This window comes from Nasonia vitripennis (assembly GCF_009193385.2).
Source record: "Nasonia vitripennis strain AsymCx chromosome 5 unlocalized genomic scaffold, Nvit_psr_1.1 chr5_random0007, whole genome shotgun sequence".
Taxonomy (NCBI): domain Eukaryota; kingdom Metazoa; phylum Arthropoda; class Insecta; order Hymenoptera; family Pteromalidae; genus Nasonia; species Nasonia vitripennis.
Window position 1 is genome coordinate 572,246 of NW_022279658.1, and position 16,433 is coordinate 588,678.

Sequence of the window (16,433 nt, forward strand, 5' to 3'; positions counted from 1 at the left end):
ATTTAACGCTTTCTGTAACTGTAGGGTTCGATAGTTCTTCAGGCCATAAAAATGTACATCAAAAATGTAAGGATGCTGTAAATGAAAGCGAAGCTTCCGAGCAGTCCCTCTTCGTTACAAGTTTTATTATCATTAAAATAAGCTCTAATAAGTCTGATGGAAAATCATGGATCAATCCAATTCCTCAAAGTGTAAGGCTTTGTCGACGATTAAGGATTGCATTCGAAAAAGAAACAGATGATTCGACCATACGTGAATACAATCGATTAGAAAATGAAATAAAGAATCTCAGTTCTTATAAATTTAGTCTGTCCAATGGAAAAACATTTGCGTTTCTTATGAAGTTACACAAACTCTTTTTGATGGCAAATGTTTAAATGTAATAGTGGGAAATAGAGCAACCAGTAGATGTCCAATTTGTAAGATAACGTCTCATCAGTTTGGAGAATTTGGCAATAATTTCACTCCTGTCGCTGAATCACTGAAGTATGGTTTGGGATTATTGCACGCGGAAATTAATACATTTGAGCATCTCCTAAACATTTCTTATAGAATGCCATTCAAAACGTAGAATATTCGAGAACCGCTAAAAGGTGCGTCTATAATAATTATGTGCATGATGTTTTATTTAGAGCCTTAAGCAACTACCTCATTAATCAATAAATGCTATTAATGTTTTTTATTAATTTATACATTCTACGATTTTCAGAGCGACATCAAATTCTAAAAAGAGATGTGCAGAAAAAAGTTTTCATTGATTTCGGAGTTAGAGTGGACCAAGTATTACAAGGTCATGGAACAACAAATACTGGAAATATAGCTCGTAGATGTTTTGAAGATCCGAAAAAATTTGCAAGGTCATTGGAAATGAATGAAGATTTGGTTCAAAATATTGTAACTATATTAACTTTATTTAAATGCAAAAAGGAGCTTAAATTAGACGAGTTAGAAAGGTTCTGTATAAATACATATCAATTGTACTACAATACGTATCCATGGTGTCGAATGAATCCAACGCTTCATAAAATATTAATGCATGGGTGTCAAATTGCCAGGCAATTTCCTATGCCTTTAGCATACTATGCCAAAGATGCTAATGAGTCTTGGCATAAGTTTTATCGCAGAAATATGACAGAACACTCCAGACAGACAAGAAGATTAGCACGAATTACGGATGTATCTAACAGAGCAGTGCATATGAGTGACCCAAAACTATCTTTGATGTTCATAGGCAATCAAATAAAATTAGCTAAGAAGCACATATTCTTTCAAAATGCACAGGCATTGAACTATATAAAAGAAACGTAAGTTTATTTACGAATTTAATTTTGTCATGAGCTCAGAATTATGATTTCATCCTCAATCTATTTTATAGGCATATTATGAACGAAGAAGAGTGGGAAGAAGAAAACCAGAACACAAATGATGATGAAAGTAATATGACTTATGATAATTCTGATGAAGAATCTATAATGTAATTATTATGAAATAATAGAAGGTTATAATATTAATTGGAAATGGAATACTTGTATCACAGAGTTATTATTTCGTTGCTAATTGTTACTATATAACGTGTAAATACTATAGCGTTAACATGGAATGTAATAGTCTAGGTTACATAATTATATATATATATATATATATATATATATATATATATATATATATATATATATATATATATATATATATATATATATATATATATATATATATATATATATATATATATATATATATATATATAACAATGTATGTACGTTATATGTGGTGAGAATAATAATATTTTATTTTATCAACAATTTTATGTGTGTTAACTTTGAAATCTTTCATGCTAGAGAATGAAACTTCTCAGATTTAAAATTCCTGTAGGTTAGAATACTTTAAAATAACATGTTTTCTTGTTTATATAGTGCCGTATTATTAGAATATAATATTCGAAGCTAATCAAATTAGAGATCCGTGATTTATGATATTTTTAAGTCCCGGATTCACGTTTCTCAGTACAATAGGTCGAAATAGATGAATTTTTAGGTTATGTAGGTAAAAAAATCATTCATTAATTAAAAAAATAGTATATGATTGTCTTAAAAATTCCCAATGATTTTAAAATGCATTTTTATGGCATATTAATGCATTAACAAGTAGCTAAAATATCGTTTTCTTAAAATTTCGTACTTTTCATAGGTGCCCCGGCTCGACATCATCAGAAAACAATATTCTGATATTTTTCTCTATATCTGAGAAGTACAACCTTCATTAAAAGAAAAAATTAGGTCCCTAGCACTTTCCTGAGAGGCTCAATTTGATTTTGACAATACTTTTCATGAAATCGCCCTTAGTGCGCCGTGAAGGCACTGATGGTGGGCGTGTCGGACAAACAACAAGCTAAGAGCAGAATTTTGCGGCAATATCGGAGGGTGTTTTCGATCGAAGGAGAGACCGGAGTAAGCCAATCGACCTCCTACACGCAAGAGGCCATCTTCCTGGCCGAAAAATGGGTTTAAAATGCTTTAATTGCCCTTCGTGAGCCCACGTTGCCGACGACAACTCAGTTTGGATCAACGAAACTCGATTAGCTACGAAGGTCTTCGAGTGACACGGATGCTTACGAAGCCACGTAAGCACGATCTGACTATTGGACCAAGCGAATATTGATAACCCTCGTAGAAACTGCAGCTTTGTCACGTGCAGGATGAGCTTGACCAGAAGAGCTGCACCACACAACTCCAAATTGGAAATGCTCACCGTTTTCACCGGAGCTACCTTTGACTTAGCCGCTAATAACGAAACCCGAAAACGTCCATTGCACTCGTCGATTCGCAGATACATCACAGCAGCATACGCTCGAATCTCAGCTGGTAGGGGCGCATCCCAATCGCACTTCAGAATCCACATATCCTGCATCAAAATCTTCGGGTCAAATAAACGAGCGATGTTCGAGAGGACGAACGTATAAGCTGCAGCCACGTTCTCAAGGTTAACAGCGTTGAACTTGAAATTATCCTGCGATGGAACCCAGTGAACGCCTAAAGCCTTGACCAACTCATCTTCACCGATCTGCTTCTGCGATACCTGCCGTGCTGAAACTGGATGCAGCTCCTGATGGTTCGTAGCCCACTTGTCCAACTTGATTCCAGCAGAAGCTAACAATTCGGTAAGCTCAACTCTCTTCCGAATTGCAACCGACAGACCATCAGCCCCTGCGAACGTATCGTCAACGTACGTCTCCGATTCTAGACAACGAGCCACGAGAGGAAATCGATGACCTTCATCCTTAACTAACTGAGACAGAGTGCGAATCGCTAAATAAGGTGCACAAGCCGTCCCATAGGCGATCGTAGTCAGGCGAAAATCAACTGGTTCAGATGCTGCATCGGGTGACCAGACGATCCTCTGATAGTCCTGATGCTCTGGTTCCACCTGAATCTGCCGAAATCTCTTGATTATATCAGCATTAAATACGAAGCGATACCTACGCCAATTTAAAAGAATCAAAGAGAGGTCACTCTGCAATGGAGGTCCTGTCAACAAAAAAGCATTAAGCGAGTGCCCATCCTTCGTACGCCGAGAAGCATCGAACACAACTCTCAACTTCCATAACAACAAAAGTATTTGCACGACTGGGTGGTGAGGCAGATACCAGGCGTCAGCCTTGTGGACTTCCGACGGTGGAACGCGCGTCATGTGCCCTAACTTCTCGTACATCTCCATGAATTCGCGATACGAATTGGCAATCCTCGAATCACGTGAAAATCGACGATGCAAATTCGAGAGAGAACCAAGAGCCATACGTCGAGTTTCTGCTCTCACTGACGGAAGATCAGGCTTCAACGGCAGCTTCACCACGTACCGCACCTGTGCGTCCCTATGATGAGTGTCCTGGAAGATTCTTTCGCATCTCTCATCCTCCGGCTTCATCTTAAGAGATGGCGACAAAAACTCCTGGAGAGTCCAAAACCGCTGCAACAAATTCTCCGAGTCATCCTGAGGAGCGCAGTGAAACGCCTGAACTGGAGCTTGGGTAGCAGCATCTGCCGCCCGTCGTGTCATCCCTGAGTCCATCGACCCGGAAATGATCCAACCGAGGACGGTGTTCTGAGCGACAAGGTGCGAAGTTGAGGATTTTTTAACCCCAGAGCGAAGCAACTGACCATAAAGATCAGCACCCAAAATCATGTCGATCTCCTTTGAGATCGCAAACTCCGGATCAGCTAAAGTGACGCCTAAAAACTGCTCTCTTGCCAACTTCTCACTGACTTCATAAAAAGGAAGAAGCGACGTCAGCTTAGGAAGAACCAGCATCTTAGTTTCAACCTGGAATCCTGGATCTACCGCTGAACGAAGAGTGAGTGGAACGATTGACCCAGCAGTGCCAGCTGAACTAGCTCCCAGGCCAGACAGTGGCAAGTGTGTACGTCGCTTAGGCAGTCAAAGTAACTGCACAATGGCTTCGGACACAAACGACGCTTCTGAGCCTTGATCTAAAGCCCGTACATACGTGCCCTTGTTCTTAGGGCTTACCACTAACACACGCGTAGTAGCAAGAAGAATCTTCCTCGAAGACACCAAGGAATTAGCAACATGCAAAACCACCGCTGAGCCGATACCGGAGTTCCCTTGGTCCTTCTTCGGCGCAGTAGACGACTATCCTTGACTGCTCTTACTCGGATCATGAAGAGAGGAATGATGTTTTTGTTTACATTCCGAACAACGACCCGAAGAGGAACAAGAATTCGCTCGATGATGTCCCATACAGTTGAAACAGAGCAGGAGCCGCTTAACCTCCTTCTGGCGATCCTGGGGCTTCTTCTCCTTGTACTGAGTGCATCCCATCAGCGCGTGTTGGCCAGCACAGAGAGGACACTGCGAAGAGTTCGCGTGGAACACCTTACGAGAATGAATCGATTTAAGCGGAGCAGCCGATCGTTTCTCGCCACGTCGATTAGGAGCCAGAGTTTGAGCTCGTGTTTCAAGGAATTCGATAAACTCGTGGTATGTCGCCGGAATGTACGACGACTCAGTGAGCTCCTGCCCTACGCCTGCTCCTGAGTCGATCTTCTTTCGCTCCTTTTCGCTAAGCAAGAACTCCCATCGACTACAGCGCTCGCCGCGCTACGGCGCGAAATTCAAAATTCCCCCTCCCGCTCTTACATAACCCAAACAAAAACAACATATAATTTTAATAATAACTCATGATTAATATAATGATCAACATATTGTTTTATTTAACGCATACTATAATACAAAATTATATTTTTATTATAAACAAATAAATTATAAACATAAAAAAATTTCACGCAATATTAATTTTTTCTTATATTGATCAATTATATACATGTAATTTTAATAATAATTCTTTATAAATACTGCAATGGTTTTTTTAATTGATGAAATGTAATAAGAATATTTATTTATATGTAATTTGTAAATTTTTATTGTTTTTGTATTATAATTTAATGAAAAATAATATAAGTTAATATTAATTGATGTAATTGACAAATTATTTGACTTTTTTATAAGAAATAATGCACAGTAGCGTGGGGTGTGTGTTTGCATGGGTTGCGGGATTATAATCAAGTGGCGCGGTAGCGTCACGAAGGCGAGATTAAGAACCAGACAAAGCCGCGGCGCCCGCGCTACTTGCTACTTGTATGTTGATGTTCGCATTTTTCAATACAAAGAAATAAATGCATTTCTTTGCTGTCTCCAAATTATTTTGACTTATATCATATTGTATTATGCCTAACTATGATTAGGCATAATATAATATAATACACTCGGGTATTATATCAAAGGTAGCTGTTTTTATCAATATTTTTGTTGTATTTATTTATGTCATTTACAAAATGCTTAAATCGAATCAAAAAATGTTAAAACCGTTAAGTGAGCCGCAATAAGTGTTAGCACCGTGGAGTTGGCTACACAGCTATATACAGATTGATATTGCTTTCTGATCGGCTTTCTGCATGCTCACCCACATATTTCATGCAGTAGCTCGGCAGATGTAAAGATCATTCGAGGGCAGTGTCTAGGTGTACGGGGTAACCGATGACAAGGTCTTGGTAGTTTACACTGTGGTTTTTAGTGTCTTGGTTTCAAAATTATTAAAGGGCAGTTTCAAGGTGTACAGGATGGCCAATGGTGAGGTCTAGGTAGTTCGAACCGTGGTTTTTGATGGTCTAGGTGTGAAAATCATTCGATGCGGTGTTTAGGTTACGGAGTGGCTGATGTCGAGGTCTAGGTAGTTCGAACCGTGGTTTTTGATGGTCTAGGTGTGAAAATCATTCGATGCGGTGTTTAGGTTACGGAGTGGCTGATGTCGAGGTCTAGGTAGTTCGAACCGTGGATTTTGGTGTAAGAGTGTAGAAATCATTCGAGGCTGGTGTCTAGGTATACGAAGTGGCTAATGCCGAGGTCTAGATAGTTCACACCATAGTTTTTTGTGTCTAGGATTAAAAATTATTCGAGAGCAGTGTACAGGATGGTCTATAACGAAGTCTAGCTGTAGCGCTCCGTGGTTTTTGGCGTATAGGATAAAAAACCATACAAGGGCGTCTAGGTGTACAGGGTGGTCGATGACGAAGTCTAGATGGGGCGCAATATAAAATACTCAAAAATGCACTGAAAAGATCTGAAATATCTAAAAAAAATTAACTTTTACAAAAGTAAATTTTAGGCGAGTTTGATGTATTTCGCTACATTATTATGTATGTCAGAGATATCATGTGAGATCTCACGTGAGGTTTCGGATTAGGGATAAACTTGACTTTGTTTGATTGATCTCAGTTTTTTACTATCTGTAATTCTGTTGCTACAAGTCACAATTTATGCGACAAATAGAAAAATTGTTATAATCTACATGTATGGAATGTTATGTCACTGACATCCAGAATAATTTTACGCAAACTCGCTTAACCTTATACTTTTTTATAAGTAATTTTTTTAGTGATATAACATTACTATCTTTTAAAAGTTTTTCTACTATTTCAAATAATTTAATAGAGAAGAGTAATGTATTTTTTAAATGTTTGATATTAAAATTGAATTCTGATGACATGAAATTTTTTAAGGATGATTGACTGAATATAGATTGAATTTAATTATTATATGTGCATAATCATTTTATATTTTATGGATTAGTTATATTATATTATATGTATACATTTATACATATACAATATGCAAAACTTTATAATTCTCTATCTTACTGTAAAAAATTTTACATTCATTCAATTTTTAACATTTTTCAGGCAAAATGTTTTCAAGCTTAATGTTGATCGGAAAAATCTCTATCGTCTTTTTGAAAATAAATTATTTTACAAATAGTTGAAAGAAGTAGAAAATTATATAGTTATATTATAGTATGTAGACCTTGGAATCGGATAGAGCGGAAAAAATTACGTCGCAAATGATATTTTAAGTTTGCTTTGGTAACCTTGAGAAGGTCAATTCAAGGTCAAATAACAAAAAATCTGCTTAACAGCTGTTTGTCTGGTTTTATTTTACTGATGTCGAAAGATGACCTTAACAAAAGTTGAAGGGAGCAAAAGAGGCCATCTAATGACACCAACACCTTTGACCTTGAAATCGATTTTCAAGGTCATTTGAAGGTCATTGTATTTTTTTAACGGCAACCCCTATTTTTGACCTCGGAATACGGAGCAGCGAAAAAAATTACGTCGGAAATGACATTTCAAGTTTGCCTTAGTGACCTTGAGAAGGTCAATTCAAGGTCAATTAAGAAGTATCAGCCTAAGATTGTTTTCCTTTCAATTTTTTCGTAGAATTATCATTTTGTTATTGTAATAAACATTAAGAGAATAATTGACTTAAAATGTGATTATGCTTTGCTGACTTCAAAGCCATTTTGTAAGGTCAAAAGTGCAAAAATGCAATATCAAATGTTATGTGGAGTCCATATTTATATCCTAACTTTAGTTTTGCCCAGGAACAACGACGTGGACGTAATAGGATTGTGTTCCCTTTGGGGTGCTTGATTAGAGTGAGTCCCCTTGCCTCTCACTTTTCGGGGTGCTTGATTAGAGTGAGTCCCCTTGCCTCTCACTTTTCGGGGTGCTTGGTTAGAGTGAGTCCCCTTGCCTCTCACTTTTCGGGGTGCTTGATTAGAGTGAGTCTCCTTGCCTCTCACTTTTATTATGTACAGATTTGAATGTAGGTGCCCAAAGACACCACCATTTTTTTGGATTCTATTCAGTTCTTGGGATGTTTTCGTAAGCGAATTTTTATCCTATCTTTAGCGTTACTCAGGAACGACGTGGACACAATTGGCTACTAATTTTCCTCATCGAATTTTGCCTGAATTTATTGTTGAAATAAATAATTTATTTTGTAAAGATGATTTTTCATGTTGAATTTTTCCGCGACTCATTGTTGAAATAGACAATTTTTCTAATAAGAGATCTCTTTTCATATGAATTTATCCTCTACTCATTGTTACTTACACTTAGTATTCAATAGTTTACTAGTTATTGAATAATTATTGATTAGCCAAACTAATCAAATATCATTTTTTTAACATTTTCTCTTTTTCATTCATTGACCTTTATTTTTTCTATTAAAATTTATTACTCATCGAAAGCTATCTAATTTGTTCAGTTTGGTAAAAACAAAATTTTTTATTGAACTTGTTATAAATTTTTAACAATGGCTGATTATCCAGCCGCTGAAAGGGTTGATATTTTATTGATTCTTGGTGAATCTAGACGTAATTATCGACAAGCTGCAGCCTTGTATCGAATTCGATATCCCGATAGAAGACATCCAAGTAATACAACCATTCGTGAGATTTACCGTAGAGCTCAACAAGGGCAACTAGCACGGGTTAGAGAACGTCGTAATTACAACGAAGATGATCTTCGTGTAATGGTCGTTTTAGCAATGATTCATTTGAATCCCCACGTTAGTACCCGTGAAATTCAAAGGCAAAGTGGTATACCTATGGCTACTGCTTGGAGAATACTGAGAAGTCAACGTTATCATCCATATCATATTACTTTGACTCAGGATCTCACACCTGCTGATATGAGGTTAAGGCTACAGTTTTGCCAATGGGCACGACAAATGATTGCTAATGATCGTCACTTTTTTTAATACGTAATGTTTTCTGATGAAGCAAAATTCAAAAGCAATGGAGAGCTTAACCGACACAACTGTCATTATTGGTCGAATGTTAATCCGCATTAGTACAGGCAGATAGATAACCAAAATCGTTGGAGTCTTGATGCTTGGTGTGGAATTGTTAACGGATACCTTGTAGGCCCATACTTTTTCGATGAAAATGTAAATGGCCATAATTTTTTACAGTTCCTGAGAGAACGTCTTCCAGTACTTCTTGAAGAAGTAGATTTATACACAAGAGCAAGATTGTGGATTCAATTAGATGGAGCTCCTGCGCACTATGCTCGAATAGTTAGACAATATCTTAATCAAAATTACCGTGACAGGTGGATTGGACGCACTGGACGTGGAGATTTGGGTGTTCAATGGCCACCGAGATCTCCAGATATGACATCACCCGATTTCTATTTGTGGGGGTATTTGAAAGATGTTGTTTATGAACATGAAACTACAACAAGGGAAGATATGATCCACAGAATTCAAACCGCTTGTGAAAACATCCCAAGAGCTGTATTACTCAGAACAGTAGAACATTTTCAGCAGCGAATTGAATTGTGTATCCAACAAAATGGTGGTGTCTTTGAGCACCTGCGTTGAATTTTGAGCAAAAGTGAGAGGCAAGGGGACTCACTCTAATTAAGCACCCCGAAAAGTGAGAGGCAAGGGGACTCACTCTAACCAAGCACCCCGAAAAGTGAGAGGCAAGGGGACTCACTCTAATCAAGCACCCCGAAAAGTGAGAGGCAAGGGGACTCACTCTAATCAAGCACCCCAAAGGGAACACAATCCTATTACGTCCACGTCGTTGTTCCTGGGTAACGCTAAATTTTAGGATATAAATATGGACTTCACATAATATTTGATATTGCATTTTTGCACTTTTGACCTTACAAAATGGCTTTAAAGTCAGCAAAGCATAATCACATTTTAAGTCAATTATTCTCTTAATGTTTATTACAATAACAAAATGATAATTCTACGAAAAAATTGAAAGGAAAACAATCTTAGGCTGATACTTCTTATTTGACCTTGAATTGACCTTCTCAAGGTCACTAAGGCAAACTTGAAATATCCTTTGCGACGTAATTTTTTCCGCTCTATCCGATTCCAAGGTCTAAAATAGAGGTTCCTATTTAAAAAAAATTACAATTACCCTCAAATGACCTTGAAAATTGAGTTCAAGGTCATAGGTGTTTGTGTCATTTGATGGCCCCCTTTACCCCCTTCAACTTTTGTTAAGGTCATTTTTCGTTAAAATTAGTTTTTCCATGGTTTTTTGTCGTGGTCGGATTAAAATGAAACACCCTGTATAGGGTGAGTCATTTTAATCTTTAATCTCAATTATCTCGTTGGCAAAGCATGCCAGCGAAAAAAGTTTCGGATAAAAGTTTTAGGATTTTTCCCTGGCTATCTGATGATGACCTTGACAATGTCATTGAGCGTGATCTTCAAGGTCATTTGAAGGTCAAGTCGATTTTTTCAAATAGAAACCCTTACTTTTGGCACCAGAAATGGAAAGAGCGGGAAATTTACGTTTGAATATGACCTTGCCTTGACCTTGAATTCAATGGTCAAGGTCATTGGTCATGCCGATAACAGTACAACTGGTTAGCTGAACTCGAATGCATTCAAGGAGAAAATGTTACCCACAAAAGTATTCAGTTTTCTCCCCGGCTGACGAATGGTCACTTGACCCTGTCGTTAAACAGGTTCTTCAAGGGCATTTCAAGGTCAAGTTGATTTTTTGAAATGGAAACCCCTACTTTTAGCCCCATAAATGAAAAGAGAGTGACATGCGTTCAAAAATGAAAAAATTTTCAATATTTCCAGAAATTTTCAATATTTTCTAAAATTTTCGTAATTTTTTCAGTTTTCAAAAATTTTCAAAGTCATTCCATTATTTTGTATTAGTGTCAATTTTTGAGAGTGAACTTCTCTTAACAGTTATGTAGATAGCAAATTAGTGCAGAAAAGCTTAATCGTGTTTTTTACTTCTTGTAAATCGATAATTATTATTGAAAAAAATCTGTTTCCCTGTTTACTGGTCTGTAACAAATTATTTTGATTTTGATCATGGCTGATTATGGTCCCAACGAAATCGTTGATATGATCATGATTTTGGGAGAAAGTCGAAATAATTATGCAGCAGCTGCCAGACTTTATGCTGAACGCTATCCCAATAGGAGACCCCCAAGTAATGTTACTATTCAAACCTTAACTCAGAGAGCTCGAAATGGAGCTTTTGTTCGTCAACGCCGTCATCATGAATACGACGAAAACGATCCTCGTGTTATTACCATTCTAGCGATTATTCATCTTGATCCTCACATTAGTACTCGACAAATAGAAAGAGAAATAGATATACCTCAATCAACAGCATCCCGAATATTGAGAGCGAGAAGATATCATCCTTATCACATAACATTAACACAACAGTTAACTCCAAATGATATGATTTTGCAAGTACGTTTTTGTCGATGGGCAATACGAATGATTCAACAAGATCAAGACTTTTTCAGGCACGTTCTTTTTTCAGATGAATCAACATTCAGAAACACTATGCACACCACATTATGCACGCATTGTTCGTGATTATTTAAACACCCGCTACAATGGCAGGTGGATTGGGCGAGGTGGCCCAGTTGCCTGGCCCCCTCGTTCACCTGATTTAACCCCTCCCGATTTTTACTTATGGGGATATCTTAAGAATGTTGTTTATGCTCAACGGCCAACAACGCGAGATAATATGATCGAACGCATTCGTACAGCTTGTGCAGCAATCCCTCGAGATGTTCTACTTAGAACCCTAAGACAATTCAGAGCTCGACTTGATCTTTGCATCCAACAAAACGGCGGAAACTTCGAACAATTAATCAATGGTTAACTCCAGTTAACATTCCATAAAAATACCAAAAAAATAACAAAAAGGGAAAAAACAAAAAAAAAAACAAATAAAAAAAAATACAAAAAAAATAAAACAAAAAATGGGATGCTAAATCCTTTTGACAACCTCCTCGATGGTGCATCCTGGGTTCGGCTGATGTCAAAGGTAATTTCCGCACAAAAGATGATTTGTTTCCAAAATCACATGTTCGAACGTAAAATTTCCCGCTCTTTCCATTTCTGGTGCCAAAAGTAGGGGTTTCTATTAGAAAAAATCGACTTGACCTTCAAATGACCTTGAACTTCATGCTCAATGACATTGTCAAGGTCATCATCAGATAGCCAGGGAAAAATCCTAAAACTTTTACCCGAAACTTTTTTCGCTGGCATGCTTTGCCAACGAGATAATTGAGATTAAAGATTAAAATGACTCACCCTGTATATACAGCAAAAAAATATGATAAAAGTATGTATATTTATAAAAAAATCTATGTGCTAGGTGACCCCGGACATTATTCCAATCAACATTTCGTTTAAAAAATGTGTTAAAAAAAGAAATGTAAAATTTTTACGGTAGAATGAAAAATTATAAACTTTCGTATATATATGCTGCAAAAAATATAATAAAAATATGTATATTTTTAAAAGAATTGATGTTTTACGTTTTCCCAGACATCAACATGATTCCCATCAACATTTTGATTGAAAAATCCTTAGAAAAAAAAACCAATGTAAAATTTTTACAGTAAAATGAAGGATCCTAAAGTTCTTCACATATATACTGTGAAAAAAAAAACAGAATAAAAATACGTATATTTATAAAAGAATTAATGTGCTAGGTGTCCCCGGAGACTTTTTCGATCAACATTATGTTTACAAAATGTTTAAGAGAACGAATGAATGTAAAATTTTTTACAATTGAATAATAGATCATAAACATTTGCACTTATAGGAGTAAAGATATTTCAATTAAGTTGAAATTTTGGAGAAGGATGGATCTTTTCCTTACCTCGGCTAAGTTCTTCTTGCAGCTCATGAAACCCATTAGTTTAAAAGATATTATAATTCAAATTCTTTGTCTCTCGCCCTGTATACCCTGTATAACTTAAAATTCATGGTTTTATGAGGTTATGAGGACCCTATGGTATTTAAAATATTGAGGCGCCCCATCCCTCGAAGTGTCACCATTTCCCTATTTTAAAGATTTTTATCGAATCTTTCTTATTACCACAGTCTTTTGCTGAGAAAATTGCTGCTTCAGTAAAATAATTAAGATTGAAAATATTTAACAAAAGCATTAATATACTGTATATTTGACCAATATTTTATCTATTAGAACTATAAATTTAGTTGAAGAAAGCTACGTGCCAAGGAATTAACAGCTGTTTTTTGATACATCAACACATTGAGGTAATTTCGATTCTCATTTCACACATCACATAGTGAGATTGATCAAACGCGTAAAACGAGATAATTAGGTTGGATTTTACAAATCGACTCATGACCGACGTTGACAAACTAAAACAGATTCAGGCTGTGATGAATGCTTAAGAAAGATGAGATTCAGTAGTTTTTAGGCCTTTAAAAGACATTTATATTATAACAGAATTTAGCATTTTGTTAATAATATAATTATGCGTCGTATGACGTAACAGTGTGTATGCATGCGTAAGTGTGAATCAATAAAATAAATATCTAATAAGTTGCAAATATTTTATTTTACTGCGTTTGTGTCTGTATGTACACATTATTTTACTGTGCGATGAAATCGTTGTCTTATTGCGATCTATTTTCCATGATCCTGATCCAGCTCATCAAGTGACTCCAGTCTTGCTATAGGTGCTTCACTAATAGCAAACTCCCAAGATATATCGTCACTTATTTGCCTCGAGCTATCATGAAATATTTTATTAATTTGTTGATGTGAGTGACGCTGAGGTTCAAAGTTTGATACACACATAGGATATCGATGCTGTTCTGATGAACTAGAGCAGTCACATGATGCTAACTGCCGAACAAAAGACGTAGTAGTCGTAATTGTAGTAGTTGTTATCATGTTGGTTAATAAAGTTGTATTCGAAGTTATCGTTGCTGTAGCATTTGTTGTACTTGCTATGGTAGTTTGCTGTACATGCTGCTGTTCAGATTCTATTGGTACGACGCAACTCCACAGATCATCACTTTCTGAATCAGAACGTTTATTGAACGAGTTTAATCTGGAAAAAACATAGAAGAATAAATTGTCAACATTCATACATAACGTAATATGTATTTTTTGCGCAATGTGCATATTAATTGTTCCAGGTTAAATTAAAATTAGAAGAAATTTTATCCAAAAATGGGTATACGCTTTTAATAGTATCCATAACAGAATATTTGAGATCCTGACTACCAAACCAGGTAAAATGTTCATAGTGCTGGTCAAAGCGAGTGAACGCGAGCTGAAAGTAAACTATCAGTGCACTACATTTATGTGACGTGTGGCCATATTTTCGCATTTATTCATACTTGCTAAGCCGAGACTGTCATATAGTATATTGTGCACCAATAAAGTACCCTTATGGAAAAGACTCAAAAACAATTGAGAATAAGAAAGAAAGAAATTGAGAAAAAGAGGAAAAATTGACTTTTGTCTTAAAATAGAGTGTGTACTCTCAAGCCTAAGGGTTAGCTCTCAAAAGTGGGTGTATACTCTGAAACATTGAATGTACACTCTCAACATTGGGTGTGCACTCTCAATGATCAAGATTTAACACTCAAGCTTTGGGGCTAACTATTACAGTTGGGTGTATACTCATGAAAAATTAAGAGTTAATGCTTAAGACTTAAAGAATAAGTCTCAAAATTGGGTTAATATTCTGAAAGATTTAGAGCCGAAGGTTAACTCTGAAAATTCAATGCATATAACCTGTAATATTGACTATTAAATACTCTTAAACTCTTAAATATTGTGGGATAATCTCAATTATTGAGACTAACCTCTTATCACTTCTGAAGGTATTGTTGGATTGAACTTCACCGATTGTGAAGCCTTCATATCATCAAATATCAAATTAATAATTATTCGTTATTGTGTATAGAACCTCAGAACAAAGATATTTATCGATCATATAAATCGACAATTTTACATAATATTGTGAAATATTGTGTATAAAGATTACGGTTACATTCATACTCAGTTTCATCGTAGTTTCAACGTCGTATCGTTTTTCTCATTGTTATAAAAAATTACACACGATCGAACCAACATGAATTATCATAAGTACAACCTTAGAACACCGCGTTTATGTACAATAAACAAGTTTATATATTTATTATTTAGAATCTAAAAAAAGTTTGTTGTTAGGAAAGGTAGAACATTTCAATGAATTAATGTAGCTTCAAAATTACTTTAATATCTTTTATATAATATTAGAATTCATTATTCTAAAAAACGATGTCTTCTGTAAGCATTTCTATATTTCGTAAAAATATTTCGTAAAAATTAATTATTTAACATTAATTGTAATTTTTGCATATCAACACATAGATTCATCTCAGAAATGTAATTTTCGGATGATTAGTTTTAATAAACATTAACAATAAACATTAGCAAAAAAACGTACGAACGAACGTACGAACATAAATATCTTTTAATTGATACAGAAAAAATCTAAATTTTCTTCATACACTTATAGTACATTAAGTGTATAAAAATGCTGAATAAAAATTATCAGATGATGCTGGAGATAATCATGATAAGAAATATATAAACAGGTATGATATACATACGTATAGAACAATGTATTTCAAGAACTAAGTTGATCCTCCTGGTTTTTTATAGCACACATACCTGGTGCACTTCTTCGTGGACGATATCCCGTCGTTCAGTGGATCATCCTGACACCTGAACATCGTCTTTGAGCTGTGACGAATGTTTAATGGTAATTTTGATCAATACTCCGTGCACTTCTCCGAAGACGATCCCTGCTAAAAAAAGTTAATATAAGCTGATAAAAATTTTTTATCGACTTCAAGTCTAACTTTTAATAACATTTTTTGCATTAGAACGTGATAAAACGCGATAACATCGATATAAGTCGATAAAATTCTATATGTAAAATCGCAATTAAAAGCTATAGACTCAATCTTCTTAAACTTCCATCGATTTCTATTGAATTTTTTCATATAGAATTTTATCGACTTATATCGATGTTATCGCGTTTTATCACGTTCTAATGCAAAAAATGGTATTAAAAGTTAGACTCAAAGTCGATAAAAAATCTTATTGATTTCTATCAACTTCTATTAACTTTTTTTAGCAGGGATGTCCCGTTGACCTGGGGTTATCCTGACCTGGTCATCGTCGACGAGATTTGGATATTTTATGGTAATTTTGATCAATACCTGGTAAATTTATCTGTAGAAAG

At 35.7% G+C, this 16,433-nt stretch overlaps 1 protein-coding gene across 11 annotated transcripts in view; it reads right to left on the reverse strand.

Annotated features, from left to right (window-relative positions):
- LOC107982113 overlaps positions 1–16,433 on the reverse strand; it is a 729,835-nt gene that overhangs the window by 558,382 nt on the left and 155,020 nt on the right. For 2 of the 11 annotated variants that reach the window (XM_031933116.1, XM_031933118.1), the window contains one exon: positions 13,724–14,240. The exons of 7 other annotated variants lie outside the window; for them this stretch is intronic. In XM_031933116.1, the coding sequence (XP_031788976.1) occupies positions 13,811–14,240 (430 nt within the window). In that variant the 3' untranslated portion in view covers positions 13,724–13,810. Of the gene's footprint in view, positions 1–13,723; positions 14,241–16,433 lie in introns of those variants that run through there. 2 more of the 11 variants (XM_031933117.2, XM_031933126.1) reach the window with 2 other exon arrangements.